Below are 15330 nucleotides of genomic sequence, written 5' to 3' on the forward strand. Positions count from 1 at the left end.
GTGGCTTGGCCAGACGTCGTTGGGGGCGGGACTGAAACCCAAAACCCAGCAGTCCCGCCCCCAACGCGCCCCCATTGAGAAAATCCAGCCCCTTATTTCCCCAGCAGATGTGTGAACCCTCACCAAAATGGTTGAGCCTGAGTTGATTAGTTACTTCAAAAAGGAGCTGGATAACTACAGGAAACTTTTTTTTATCTGGCATGGACGGGACCGACGTGGTGCCGGTTCATCAAAAATTCCGGATAACCGAACGCTATAGTAAAAGATACGGAGCTGAGAGCTCCATATAAAGCAACAAACCCTGTTGCTTAGCAACAGCTTCAGAACAATGGCCACAAGTTGCAAGCATCTCTGTAGCTTAGCAACAGCTGCAGCCACACCCTTGCACAGCAACAAATGGAGGAAGGCAAGTAATAAAAGTTACCTGAACCTACTCCTGAATTTTGCCGGTTAACCAAGATTTCCGGTTATTTAGGTGCCGGTAAATCCAAAGTTTCCTGTACCTGGTTGAGAATGGGATTGAGGGTTGAGGTTATATGGCTAGGTATAGAGATGATAGAATCATTCAATCATACGCACAGAATGAGGCCATTCAGCCCTCCGTGCCTGTGCCGGCTCTTTGAACGAGCCGTGTAATTAGTCCCACTCCCACGCTCTTTCCCCCTAGCCCTGGTATGATCAAATACTCCAAGGGAGGGTAAATTTCCCTGGGGGACCCATGAAAAATGGACACTTCAGTGAGGTTACCAGCGCCTCGAAATATATCCCAGGATGAGTCGGCACCGTTAAGAGAAAATCGGGAGGGGGGGGAAGGTGAAATAAAGATTAGCAGCAGGCACAATTAGTGACCTGGTTATGTCAAAACATTAGCAACTGAATCATCGCATACTGGTAACATCTCTTAATGGGCAATTTACTAAATAAGCCCCTTAATTATCAACCTAGCTTAGTTGGTAGAACTCTTGCTCTGAATCAGAAGGTTATGGTTTCAAACGCCACTCGAGCACTAGCGCGCCTAATCTGAGGCGAGTCTTCAGTGCAGCACTGAGAGAGTGTTGCATTGTTAAAGGTGTCCTTGTCAGCCTGTTTTGATGGTTTAGTTGGGTGTTCAAGATCCCAAGGCACCACTTGAAGAAGAGCAGGGAATTCTCCCTGGACAACATTCTTCCCACAATCAATGCTTCCAAAATAGATTTATCGGTCATCTTGTTGTTGTTGTTGTTGTGTCCAAAATGGCTGCCATGTTTGCCACTGTCACAACAGTGGCTGCACTTCCAAAGAAATTAATTTAGTGTGGCATGTTTCTACGACCTTCCTTTCTTCTTTTCCTTTCTTTTCCACATTTGATCCTGTCTCCTTCTTCAGAACAAATCATCACCTCACATTATCCTCAAGGACAAGACCGGAGAGGTTATCACTGTCAGGGAAGTGTGAACAGGCTGGGGCTCTTTTCTTTGGAAAAGAGAAGGCTGAGGGGGGGGGCGGGTGGCCTGAGAGAAGCCCTTAAAATTATGAAGGGGTTTGATAGGGTAGATGTAGAGAAGATCTTTCCACGTGAAACGTATAAAATTCTGATTGAAACGTATAAAATTCTGACAGAGCTAGACAGACTGGATGCAGGGAGGATGTTTCCCCTGGCTGGGGCTCTAGAACGAGGGGTCACAGTCTCAGGATATGGGGTCGGACATTTAGGACTGAGATGAGGAGAAATTTCTTCACTCAGAGGGTGGTGAACCTGTGGAATTCTCTACCACAGAAGGCTGTGGAGACCAAGTCACTGAATATATTTAAGCAGCAGCCAGATAGATTTCTAGACACAAAAGGCGTCAAGGGGTATGGGGAGAGAGCAGGAATATGGTATTGAGATAGAGGATCAGCCATGATCATATTGAATGGCGGAGCAGGCTCGAAGGGCCGAATGGCCGACTCCTGCTCCTATCTTCTATGTTTCTATGCGTGGGGGAGTCCAAAAATTGGGCCATAAAATATAAGATCGTCACTAATAAATCCAATAAGGAATTCGGGAGAGACTTCTTTCCTCAGAGAGTGGTTAGAAATGTGGAACTCGCTACCACAGGGAGTGGTTGAGGCAAATAGCCGAGATCCATTCAAGGGGAAGCTAGATAAGTACATGAAGGAGAAATGAACAGAAGGATATGGTGATAGGATTAGGTGAAGAGGGGCCGGAGGAGCTTCCTGTGGAGAATAAACACCAGCATAGACCAGGTGGGCCAAATGGTCTGTTTCTGTGCTGCAATTCTATATTCGACACTGAAGATAAAAACATAATAAAATAAGCACTAAGGAGCCCATGTCAGCCTGTTTTGATGGTTTAGTTGGGTGTTCAAGATCCCAAGGCACCACTTGAAGAAGAGCAGGGAATTCTCTAACCAGAATTATGTTGAATTTCCGTGTTAATTCACACACTCCCATTCTAAATGTCAAAAAAATTAGATGGAAAGCCTCATTAGCCGAGGCGGCTGAACTAAGTTGTCTCTCATTTACATCTTACATTGAAAAATCTATCTCTAATTGAAGTTCTTCTAAAAATGATGCAGACATCTGTCGTTGCTTAGCAACAATACTTGGAGAAGTTCAGCACAGTGATTGGAAGTGGGGTGGATGGGTAAGCGGCGAATGTTGGAGAGGGAAAATGACGGAGAGAAGATCGGCCCACCTCCATTCCTTACAGGTTTTGGAAAAAAACACTTGAACTAGGGATTCTGGGGATGAGGGATTACAGTGATGTGAATAGACTGGAGGAGCTGGGGTTGTTCTCCTTGAAGCAGAGAAGGCTAAGAGGAGATTTGATAGAGGCATTCAAAACCATGAAAGGTTTAGACAGAGCAAATAAAGAGAAACTGTTTCCGATGGCGGAAGGGTCGATAAGCAGAGGACCCAGATTCAAGGTGATTGGCAAAAGAACCAGAGGCGACATGAGGGAAAACTTTTTTACGCAAGTTATGGTTAGGATTTGGAATGCACTGCCTGATAGGGCGGTGGATACAAATTCAATAGAACATAAGAACATAAGAAATAGGAGCAGGAATAGGCCACTTGGCCCCTCGAGCCTGCTCCGCCATTCAATAAGATCATGGCTGATCTTGGGCTCAAAGCCGCTTCCCTGCCCACTCCCCATAACCCTTCACTGCAAAATTCTTGCAAAAATCTGTCTATTTCCACCTTAAATGTATTTAATGACCCAGCCTCCACGGCTCTCTGGGGCAGAGAATTCCACAGATTTACGACCCTCAGAGAAGAAATTCCTCCTCATCTCAGTTCTAAAAGGGCGACCCTTTATTCTGAAACTATGCCCCCCTAGTTCTAGATTTCCCCATGAGGGGAAACATCCTCTCTGCATCTACCTTGTCGAGCCCCCTCAGTATTCTTATATATTTCAATAAGATCACCTCTCATTCTTCTAAATTCCAATGAGTATAGGCCCAGCCTGCTCAACCTTTCTTCATAAGTCAACCCCCTCGTATCAGGAATTAACCATGTGAATCGTCTCTGAACTGCCTCCAATGCAAGTATATCCCTCCTTAAATAAGGAGACCAAAACTGTACGCAGTACTCCAGGTGTGGTCTCACCAACGCCCTGTACAGTTGTAGCAGGACTTTCCTGCTTTTATACTCCAACCCCCTTGAAATAGTCACCTTCAAAAGGGAATTGGATAAATACTTGAAGGAGAAACAATTGCAGGGATGTGGGGAAAGAGCGGGGGAGTGGGACTAACTGGATTGCTCTTCGAAAGAGCCGGCGCAGACTCGATGGGCTGAATGGCCTCCTTCTGTGCCATACTGCGCTATAATTCTACGATCCTATAAACTTCGCTCGCAAGTAGAACATTCTGGAATGCTTCTGTCGGCATTTCAAGAGAAAATGCAGGGAAAGGTTTTGGGTGAGAGAGTTCATCGCACCTAGAGGGGTTAGGCTGAAGACCCCCCGGCCTAGAAATTAGTCCCGGACGGTGGCGCAAAAACCGGCGGTGTCGGGTTGGCCGTCTGTTATACGCAGCGCCTGATGTTCAGTTCCACTGCAGTCAACGGGCAGCCAATCTGATAGCGCCAGTTTTGGGCCAGTGCCCTGGACGAATTTCTGGGCCTGCGTGCTATAGGACTGACCGAAGGCAAAGTGAGGGGAGGTGAGAAAAACACCCTTGAGGCTTTTAAAAGGGAAGTGAAACAATATTTAAAAAATAAAAACTTAAAAGGATGTGGGGACAGGGTGGGAGACTGGGGCCCAGTGGAGAGCTGGTGCGATAGGTCAATGTGATTCCCTTTGTGCTCTAGAATCCTTTGATGTCAAGAGTATAAATTGCTCAGAGAGGCGGCCGATATGTTTAATCGCCGGTACATTGGTTTTAACATTCAGGAAAGAGGAGGCAAGCGCTGTACACGAACGTTATCCCAATCGGGGATCTGAAAAGGCATCGGGAAGATGAAGGAGTGAGTCGGATATGGAGGGGGATGCATAGGAACAGGGTAGGTCTTTCAGCCCTTCGCGCCTGTTCTGCCATTCAGTCAGATCATGACTGATCTGTATCTTAACTCCATTTACCTCCCTTTGCTTCATATCCCTTGATACGCTAACTTAACAAGAACCTATTGCTCTGTCCTGATCGACCTAGCAACTACATCCTTTTGGCCGAGAGAGTCACAGAGTTCCACTAGAATGTGCGTGAGAGAAAATGCTTCCTAATTTCAACCCAGCTTGAATTTTAAGATTATTGCCCCGCCCCACCCCCCCAACCGCACCCCAATGTATCCAAATGGGTGAATCCAGCAGGAAAATTGGGGAGGTGGTTAAGGGCTAACGTTCTTGAGGAGAATGTTTGGATCAGAGGCCCCAGACAAAGCTGCGGTGTCACCTGTGGCACAGTGGGCAGCACCCTTGCCTCTGAGTCAGAAGGTTGTCGGGTTCAAATCCCACTCCACGAGACTTGAGTACAAAAATCTAGGCTGACACTCCCAGTGCAGTGCTGAGGGAGTGCTGCACTGTCGGAGGTGCCGTCTTTCGGATGAGACGTTAAACCGAGGCCCCGTCTGCCCTCTCAGGTGGACGTAAAAGATCCCGTGGCCACTATTTCGAAGATGAGCAGCGGGAGTTATCCCCGGTGTCCTGGCCAATGTTTATCACTAAAACAGATTATCTGGTCGTTATGCTGTTTGTGGGAGCTTGCTGTGCATAAATTGGTTTCCGACATTGCAACAATGACTACACTTCATTGGCTGTAAAGTGCTTTGGGACATCTGATGGTCGTGAAAGGCGCGATAGCAATGCAAGTCTTTCTTTCTTGAAACTGGTTGAAATCGAATTGGTTTAATGTAAGGTGAAGCTGACAAGTATCGAATGGTAAGTCAATACAATTTACATTGCAATTCTCACATGACTACATTTGGCAGCATTGGTTCTCAGGTTACAATTTCTTTGTGCCAGTATATTAACCTTCGACAGCCTGAAGGACGGAAAACTTGCATTTCTATAGCGACTTTCAGGACCTCAGGACGTCCCAAGGAGCTTTGCGGCCAATGAGGTACTTTCTGAAGCGTAGTCACTGTTGTAATGTAGGAAACATGGCAGCCAATTTGCGCACAGCAAGCTCCCACAAACAGCAATGTGGTAAATGACTAGATCATTTGTTTATTAGGAGTTGGTTGAGGGATAAACATTAATCCCATGGGCTTTAATTTTACTAACAAGTCTTGACGTAAGAAAACTACTAGGCACTTGGCCTGAGTGTTAAACAAGGCTAAAGTAGTTATCTTACGTCAATTTAATCAACTGTTTTTCAACATGGCGGTCTAGTTGTGTCCTTCACTAGTTCCTGTTAAAGAATGTCCTGAGCAAGCTGGGCCCGTGCCCGAGTATTTATACTATCCCTGGACAGCGCCACCAGCAGGCCACCCAGTATTATTTCATAAGTCATTTCCACATGAATGACAAGATTCATGTCAAGTCTATCATGTGGTACTTTGTCAAACACGTTTTGAAAGTACAATTGAAAGGAACTTCTAAAGGCTCAAAAATCGATTGCTCTGGAACAGGTTATGTATCACGTAAATTGAATATTATTCTGTTAGTTTATGTGTGCGTGTGTGCTTCTGTGTAACCATGTCACTTGGAAATAAACTTACCATTAGTTTTAGCCTGAACATCTTAGTATGTTTTATCTTCAATGTTCAAAGTGGACAGGAAAACATTGTGGGTACCTTCTGTGGGACACCAGTGCTTGAAACCATGTTGGAAGGGTAATTGTTTGTCCTGTGGTACACTTTATCCTACATTACCACAGTGACTGCGCTTCAAAAGTATTTCATTGACTGTAAAGCGGTTTGGAATGTCCTGAGGTTGTGAAAGGCGCTATATAAATGCAAGTCCTTCATCTTTACGTCTTGGCTAAGAGTGCAATTTCCAGTTCATGCTTATTTCAATTTCAATTTCAATTTTATTTTATTTGTCACATAACCAAATACAACAAGTGAAATCCAGTCAGTGAAATGCTTTTTTCTTAACGAGCTGAGCGCACCAAGCAGCAAAGGACACTTAGCTGCCTGGTACGCACGGAGCCCGCAAGGACGGCAGCCATCTTCATCGGCGCCATCACAATAGGGTCCGCTCTCGCCTCACTCCACCTTTCCCGCACTCCTGCCCGACAATCTTCAGCCACCGTGGTACCGACGTCCCGGGGCCTGCTTCTCCCTGGCTCTCCTTCCACCCGGTCTGACCTCCGAGCCTCCCGCGGTGTCCGACCTTCCAGGGCCTGCTTTTCCCGACCTCGGTCCGCTGGCCGCCTCCCCTCCTACCGGTTCGACCTCCGAGCCTCCCGCGGTGTCTGACCTTCCAGGGCCTGCTTTTCCCTATGAAGAGAATGCGGTAGGTTTCCCTCTGTATTTACACCTGCAACCCCCAGCACTACTGCAATGGTCTGGGATGGAAACTCTGCGGGGGGAGGGCGGAACTGTTCCGCTGGCTCCTTGAATCCCCCCCGCAACCCCACCCCCCACACGTAGCACCCACATCTGGGATTGCCCATAAGAAATGATGCCAAATGCTCAATACATGTGCCCAACAGGCGTAGTTAGCCTGTTAGTGTTAACACCGTGCACAGTCTGAAATCTGGGGAGTGTTAGCGCTGTGTGTAGTCTGAAATCTGGGGAGAGTTAGCACTGTGTGTAGTCTGAAATCTGGGGAGTGTTAGCACTGTGGATGAAATCTGGGGAGTGTTAGCGCTGTGCACAGTCTGAGATCTGGGGTGTGTTAGCACTGTGCACAGTCTGAGCTCTGGGGTGTGTTAGCACTGTGCACAGTCTGAGCTCTGGGGCGTGTTAGCGCTGTGCACAGTCTGAGATCTGGGGCGTGTTAGCACTGTGCACAGTCTGAGCTCTGGGGGGTGTTAGCGCTGTGCACAGTCTGAGATCTGGGGGGTGTTAGCGCTGTGCACAGTCTGAGCTCTGGGGAGTGTTAGCGCTGTGCACAGTCTGAGATCTGGGGCGTGTTAACGCTGTGCACAGTCTGAGCTCTGGGGAGTGTTAGCGCTGTGCACAGTCTGAGATCTGGGGCGTGTTAACGCTGTGCACAGTCTGAGCTCTGGGGAGTGTTAGCGCTGTGCACAGTCTGAGATCTGGGGCGTGTTAACGCTGTGCACAGTCTGAGATCTGGGGAGTGTTAGCGCTGTGCACAGTCTGAGCTCTGGGGAGTGTTAGCGCTGTGCACAGTCTGAGATCTGGGGTGTGTTAGCACTGTGCACAGTCTGAGATCTGGGGCGTGTTAACACTGTGCACATTCTGAGATCTGGGGGGTGTTAGCGCTGTGCACAGTCTGAGCTCTGGGGAGTGTTAGCGCTGTGCACAGTCTGAGATCTGGGGGGTGTTAGCGCTGTGCACAGTCTGAGTTCTGGGGAGTGTTAGCGCTGTGCACAGTCTGAGATCTGGGGCGTGTTAACGCTGTGCACAGTCTGAGATCTGGGGTGTGTTAGCACTGTGCACAGTCTGAGCTCTGGGGAGTGTTAGCGCTGTGCACAGTCTGAGATCTGGGGCGTGTTAGCGCTGTGCACAGTCTGAGCTCTGGGGAGTGTTAGCGCTGTGCACAGTCTGAGCTCTGGGGAGTGTTAGCGCTGTGCACAGTCTGAGATCTGGGGAGTGTTAGCGCTGTGCACAGTCTGAGCTCTGGGGAGTGTTAGCGCTGTGCACAGTCTGAGTTCTGGGGAGTGTTAGCGCTGTGCACAGTCTGAGCTCTGGGGAGTGTTAGCGCTGTGCACAGTCTGAGCTCTGGGGAGTGTTGGCGCTGTGCACAGTCTGAGATCTGGGGAGTGTTAGCACTGTGCACAGTCTGAGCTCTGGGGCGTGTTAGCGCTGTGCACAGTCTGAGCTCTGGGGAGTGTTAGCACTGTGCACAGTCTGAGATCTGGGGAGTGTTAGCGCTGTGCACAGTCTGAGCTCTGGGGAGTGTTAGCACTGTGCACAGTCTGAGATCTGGGGAGTGTTAGCGCTGTGCACAGTCTGAGTTCTGGGGAGTGTTAGCGCTGTGCACAGTCTGAGATCTGGGGGGTGTTAGCGCTGTGCACAGTCTGAGCTCTGGGGAGTGTTGGCGCTGTGCACAGTCTGAGATCTGGGGAGTGTTAGCGCTGTGCACAGTCTGAGTTCTGGGGAGTGTTAGCGCTGTGCACAGTCTGAGCTCTGGGGCGTGTTAGCGCTGTGCACAGTCTGAGATCTGGGGAGTGTTAGCGCTGTGCACAGTCTGAGATCTGGGGAGTGTTAGCACTGTGCACAGTCTGAGATCTGGGGAGTGTTAGCGCTGTGCACAGTCTGAGATCTGGGGAGTGTTAGCGCTGTGCACAGTCTGAGATCTGGGGAGTGTTAGCGCTGTGCACAGTCTGAGCTCTGGGGAGTGTTAGCGCTGTGCACAGTCTGAGATCTGGGGAGTGTTGGCGCTGTGCACAGTCTGAGATCTGGGGCGTGTTAGTGGCTGTGCACAGTCTGAGATCTGGGGAGTGTTAGCGCTGTGCACAGTCTGAGCTCTGGGGAGTGTTAGCGCTGTGCACAGTCTGAGTTCTGGGGAGTGTTAGCGCTGTGCACAGTCTGAGATCTGGGGAGTGTTAGCACTGTGCACAGTCTGAGATCTGGGGAGTGTTAGCGCTGTGCACAGTCTGAGCTCTGGGGAGTGTTAGTGCTGTGCACAGTCTGAGATCTGGGGAGTGTTAGCGCTGTGCACAGTCTGAGCTCTGGGGAGTGTTAGCGCTGTGCACAGTCTGAGATCTGGGGAGTGTTAGCGCTGTGCACAGTCTGAGATCTGGGGAGTGTTAGCGTTGTGCACAGTCTGAGATCTGGGGAGTGTTAGCACTGTGCACAGTCTGAGATCTGGGGAGTGTTAGCACTGTGCACAGTCTGAGCTCTGGGGAGTGTTTGCGCTGTGCATAGTCTGAGCTCTGTGCACAGTCTGAGCTCTGGGGTGTGTTAGCGCTATGCACAGTCTGAGATCTGGGGTGTGTTCACGTTGTGTATTGTCCGGTATCTGGGGACTATTAGTACCGTGTGTCCTCTGAGATCTGAGGAGTGTTAATGCTGTTAGCACAGTTTGTGGCACCTTGGATCCTGGGGAAGCCTACAATACAGGCAAAGCCCAGTGCTCTCTTGTCCTGCTTCACTCTCTCCACGGGAAATGCGATGCATGTGTTCCTCCTGGTGTAGAGCCTCTCGGTCAGCTCCCTGATACCATGGTCTACAGCGATGTCGCTGACGTCACCTACTGCAGCCTGGGGGGCGTACAAGTTAAGGGCCACTGTGACCTTGACAACCACAGGCAGTGCTGTCCATGTCTTGGGTGGAGGCTCCAGTTTTGGCTGCTGCAGGTGGCATAGCTCAACGATGCACTCTGTGGTGAAGGGTGGGCACCTCACACACTGCTCCTCGGTGCAGCTGAGGTATGAGAAGAGCTCCCCGGTGACCCGCTGTGGGGGGTGGCCTCCTGCGCAGTCTCCCCCTCCTCCTCCTCCCTCTTCTCCGCCTCTGTCCTGTCTTCTTTGTGCTCCCCTCGTCCTTCATTCTGGGATGAGAGGGTTGTCCTATGAGGAGAGATTGAGTAGACTGGGCCTACATTCTCTGGTTTCAAAGAATGAGAGGTGATCCCATTGAAACGTATAAAATTCTTAGAGGGCTTGACAGAGTAGATGCTGAGAGACTGTTTCCCTCTGGCTGGAGAGCATAGAACTAGGGGTCATAGCCTCAGGATAAGGGGTCGACCGTTTATGATGGAGATTAGGAGAAATTTCTTCACTCAGAGGGCGGTGAATCTTTGGAATTCTCTACCCGAGAGAGCTGAGGATGCTCAGCCGTTGAGTATATTCAAGACTGAGAGCGATAGATTTTTGGACTCTAGGGGAATCGAGGGATATGGGGATTGGGTGGGAAAGTGGAGTTGAGGTAGAAGATCAGCCATGATCTTATTGAATGGCGGAGCAGGCTCGAGGGGCCGTATGGCCGACTCCTGCTCCTACTTCTTGTGTTCTTATGCTAAAAGCAGCTCTTCCAGACCACCCATGAGTGGAAAAAAAAATTGTTCCAAAGTGGACAAAAGCAGCCCAGCATCAGCATAAAGTCGTTCCCAAAAGTCAGAAGTGCTGTGGAATGAACAACATAGATAGCCACTAACAAAAAAAAGGGCCCGAGATGAACCAGCAGCCTAAGAGGACAAATCATAAACTAACCTGTATGGAGTGTGACATGAATCTTATCATTCATGTGGAAATGACTTATGAAATGATACTGGGCGGCCTGCTGGTGGCGCTGTCCAGGGAGAGTATAAATACTCGGGCATGGGCCCAGCTTGCTCAGGACATTCTTTAACAGGAACTAGTGAAGGACACAACTAGGTCTCCATGTTGAAGAACAGTTGATTAAAGCTTTGTTTAATACTCAGACCAAGTGCCTAGTAGTTTTCTTACATCAGAGTGTATGAGCCTTTTAAGTAGAGGTGTGGCAGGGTCATTGCTGACTGTTAGCGCTGTGATTTCCTGGGCGCGGGTTTTATCACGTGGCGGGTCAGGCACTGGGGCAGGCTAATTGCCGACTGGGATCCCACAACAAGCATAGGACCCTTATTTTAATATTACATTTCCGGCGTGCGCCCTGGACGCCCATGGAGCAGACCAGTCCAAAATGGCGGGCAGCGGCGGGGGGTCAGGGCACACGCACGCCGGCCGCCATATTGGGACCCTGTAAACCGGGCGCAGTGTGGCGCCGATTCTCTCGGCCAGCGAGTCACTGGCTGAATGTTTCTTTCCTCGTCGCCAGGCTCGGACTGCTGCGGGGCGGTGGTGTCCCGGTTATTTTCTAAGACGCCGGTGGTACGAACCGTTCTGAGCAGCAGCGCCACTATTTCCGCCTGACGTGTTGGCGATGGTGGCCACCATTTTGTAATCGGGCAGCTTCGAACCCAGGCCCTGGAGGTGAAATGGAGAATGGACGTCGGCCCGACTAGCGCAGCGCCCACCTTGCGTGCGTGTGTTGCACGATTTTAGTTTAGCCTCCAGGAAACATTTCATCCGTGCGCTGTAAAGAAATCTTACGGTTTTGCTACAAGTAGCGTAGAGAGGAAATTTCGCTCCCTTCGACTCACTGAAAGAGCTGACAGAATTTTTTTTAGCCGGTGCTGATAAATGACACGCAATCAAATGGTCATTTGAAAAGTTTAATCAACAGATAAAAGGCAGTCAATGCTGTCGTAAAACCAGACGGCATGCAGGAGGTACCTGGCGGCAATGTTCCCTCTCATCTTTTTTTGGGGGGCATCGGCGTGCTGCCCCTTTAACAGGCCATGTGCCGATGCCCAAAGGGAATATTGCCTGGCAGTACAGTATGGGCACTGGGCAGTACAGTACGGGCATCTGGCAGTAGAGTACAGGCACTGGGTAGTACAGTACGGGCATCTGGCAGTAGAGTACAGGCACCGGGTAGTACAGTACGGGCATCTGGCAGTACAGTATGGGCACCGGGCAGTACAGTACGGGCATCTAGCAGTAGAGTACAGGCACTGGGTAGTACAGTACGGGCATCTGGCAGTAGAGTACGGGCACTGGGCAGTACAGTACAGGCATCTAGCAGTAGAGTACGGGCACTGGGCAGTACAGTACAGGCATCTAGCAGTAGAGTACGGGCACTGGGCAGTACAGTACAGGCATCTAGCAGTAGAGTACAGGCACCGGGCAGTACAGTACAGGCATCTAGCAGTAGAGTACAGGCACCGGGCAGTACAGTACAGGCATCTGGCAGTAGAGTACAGGCACCGGGCAGTACAGTACAGGCATCTAGCAGTAGAGTACAGGCACCGGGCAGTACAGTACAGGCATCTAGCAGTAGAGTACAGGCACCGGGCAGTACAGTACAGGCATCTAGCAGTAGAGTACAGGCACCGGGCAGTACAGTACAGGCATCTAGCAGTAGAGTACGGGCACTGGGCAGTACAGTACGGGCATCTAGCAGTAGAGTACGGGCACTGGGCAGTAGAGTACAGGCACCGGGCAGTACAGTACAGGCATCTAGCAGTAGAGTACGGGCACCGGGCAGTACAGTACAGGCATCTAGCAGTAGAGTACGGGCACTGGGCAGTACAGTACAGGCATCTAGCAGTAGAGTACAGGCACCGGGCAGTACAGTACGGGCATCTAGCAGTAGAGTACGGGCACTGGGCAGTAGAGTACAGGCACCGGGCAGTACAGTACAGGCATCTAGCAGTAGAGTACGGGCACCGGGCAGTACAGTACGGGCAGCTGGCAGTAGAGTACAGCACTGGAGCAGTTCAGTACAGGCAGCTGGCAGTAAAGTACGGGCACCAGGCAGTACAGTACGGGCATCTGGCAGTAGAGTACGGGCACTGGGCAGTACAGTACAGGCAGCTGGCAGTAGAGTACGGGCACCGGGCAGTTCAGTATAGGCAGCTGGAAATACAGTATAGGTACCTACAGTACAGTACACACACCATTGAAAAGCAGTACGATTACCTAGCAGTACAGCATAAATACCTACGATACAATACACACATCTGATCCAGGTGTTAAGATCCTATTCTACAAAAAAGGTTGCTGGCATCACTGGGTAACAAAGCTCTTGAAATGTATTTTTAAACTATGCAAACGAGCTGGGCATCACTTTCCTCCCTTCCTCTATATCATTTGTAACTCTTGCGTCCATTGTCTTGCAGGTTAATGCGCTGGTCGCACGTTGAATGTTCCCCTTGGCTTATTGCCAACCACCCCCCTCCCACCTCCCCTCCAATTTCTCCTGTTTTTCTCCTGAAGACTAGGACCCATCTTCGGACATCTATACACAAGCCTTGACCAGCAAGGGTCCGTGTCCGTGGAACTGCGCCCCAGTGAGATTGGGTGCTGGGGCTTAAGTTAGGGGGCTGGGCTATCTGCTGCTCATGGCCCTGCTGCCCAGGTTCTTGACGTCCAGTTTCCTTGCGGCGTGGCCCAAGACCTTGCGGGAATCTTGGCAATCAAGCCCCGGTTGACCTTTGCCCCCCCCCTCCCTAGCCTAAGGACCACCGAGGCCATTTGTAGCCACACCACCACCCCGCCCCCCTTGTCACCACCCTTCAACACGGACCAGAGTTCCAACAAAAGGAACCGCGCCCGATCTGTTTGATTCAAATTCCAGATTGGGCAGTGCAATTCCCATGGGGGGGCAACTGGCCGAGAAGGTTTAATAAATTCAGATCTATTCAACTACACAGAAAAAAAAAAGAGGGCCAGTCGCAACCCTAGGAGTTTTTCACAATGTTTTTTACAAGTCGCTGATCTCCAGTGTCCCATTTTTGGTTGTGCTAGGTAAGACTTCATTGGGGATCTTAAGCTCTGAGCTATTGCTCAGTAGGCTCGCTTGTACCTGAGCCTTTTCAGCAATATTGTTAATGTGGCACATCTCCACATAGGTGCTGCCCGTGCCCCTACTGCCCAGGTTCTTGTCATCCACTTTCCTGGTGGTGCGGCACAGGATCTTGCGGAAGCCTTGCTTGAAGTTCTCCGAGAGGAAGCCGTAGATGATGGGGTTGGCGCAGCTGTTGGCGTACGACAGGACCACCACAAAGAAGTAGAGCCCGACCAAGGCGGGCTCTGAGGGCATGGTGGACACCAGGTTGACGATGTTCATCACGTAGAACGGCAGCCAGCAGAAGACGAATACGGCCACCACGATGACCACCATCCAGGTCACCCTGCGCTCCGATTTCTTCCGCTTGGTGGACGTGGCTCTCACCTTCTTGCCAGAGGACTTCACTTTAATCACAATGAGAAGGTAGCAGAGGCAAATCACCAGCAGAGGAGCAAAGAAGCCCAGGGTGGCCGTATAAATGATGAAGGCTGTAGACCAGACTATAATGGGCTCTGGCCAGTTGATGTTACAGGTGTGCATGCCGATCTTCACATCCGAAAAGATGATAACTGGAAGGACCACCACGAAGGAAAAAGCCCAGACCATGACGTTGATGATCTTGGCCACGTAAGGCTTGCGCCATCGGATAGACTTCACTGGATGGACCACTGCAAAGTATCTGTCGATGCTCATTACAGTGAGGCAGAAGATGCTGGTGAACTGGTTGATCCCGTCCACTGTCATCACCAGCCGGCACATTAGCGAGCCGAAAGGCCAGTAGGACAAGGCGTTCTGAATGGCGAGGAAGGGCAGGCCAAGCATGAAGAGCTCGTCAGCGATGGCGAGGTTCAAGATGTAGATGTTGGTGACTGACTCTATTTTGGCATAGTGGAGGATGACGTGGATCACAAGAGTGTTGCCACTGAGTCCGATGACACACACGGTGAAATATATAACAGGAATCAGTATGGCACCTCCGCCGGACGGGGCTGTCGGCTCCAACGTGCTATTACCGGATGTGTTTTCAATCGATAGAGTTGGAATGCTGTACTCTCTGGGACTTGCTGAAGGCATTACAAGGTAGGATAAAGGTTTCTCCATCTCCTACTGGACGTGTTGAATCCAGCTGCAGTGGATTCCTGAAAAACAAAAACAAATTCTCATATTAGCAAAGGATTAACATGCACCGTGCTCCATGTTTATTCATGTTAACCCATGGAGAGGAGCAGGCCATTCGGCCCCTCGAGCCTGCTCCGCCATTCAATAAGATCATGGCTGATCTTCGACCTCAACTCCACTTTCCCGCCTGATCCCCATATCCCTTGATTCCCCAAGAGTCTGAAAATCTATCTATGTTAACCCTGTTTATTCATGTTAATTTATGCCGATTTAGTACCCTTTCCTAACCACTGACTGAACAAAATAAAGAACTAGCACTTACACCACACCTTTCATGTTCTC

The 15330-nt window shown here is 50.2% G+C and overlaps 1 protein-coding gene across 1 annotated transcript; it reads right to left on the reverse strand.

The window, feature by feature from the left end:
• Window positions 1-13583: 13583 nt before the first annotated feature.
• Window positions 13584-14997, reverse strand: LOC147099479 (somatostatin receptor type 5-like). Its single transcript, XM_085969313.1, has one exon. It carries the CDS (start codon window positions 14968-14970, stop codon window positions 13783-13785), a length of 1188 nt encoding a protein of 395 aa, XP_085825439.1. The 5' UTR covers window positions 14971-14997; the 3' UTR covers window positions 13584-13782.
• Window positions 14998-15330: the final 333 nt, after the last annotated feature.

The sequence above is a fragment of the Somniosus microcephalus genome, chromosome 28 (assembly GCF_052327205.1).
Source record: "Somniosus microcephalus isolate GS21.2 chromosome 28, FLI_Smic_1.0, whole genome shotgun sequence".
Lineage (NCBI taxonomy): Eukaryota > Metazoa > Chordata > Chondrichthyes > Squaliformes > Somniosidae > Somniosus > Somniosus microcephalus.

Bases quoted from the DNA above. Each gene is read 5' to 3' on its own strand.
- LOC147099479 (XM_085969313.1), bottom strand. From the start codon at position 14,970: ATGGAGAAACCTTTATCCTACCTTGTAATGCCTTCAGCAAGTCCCAGA.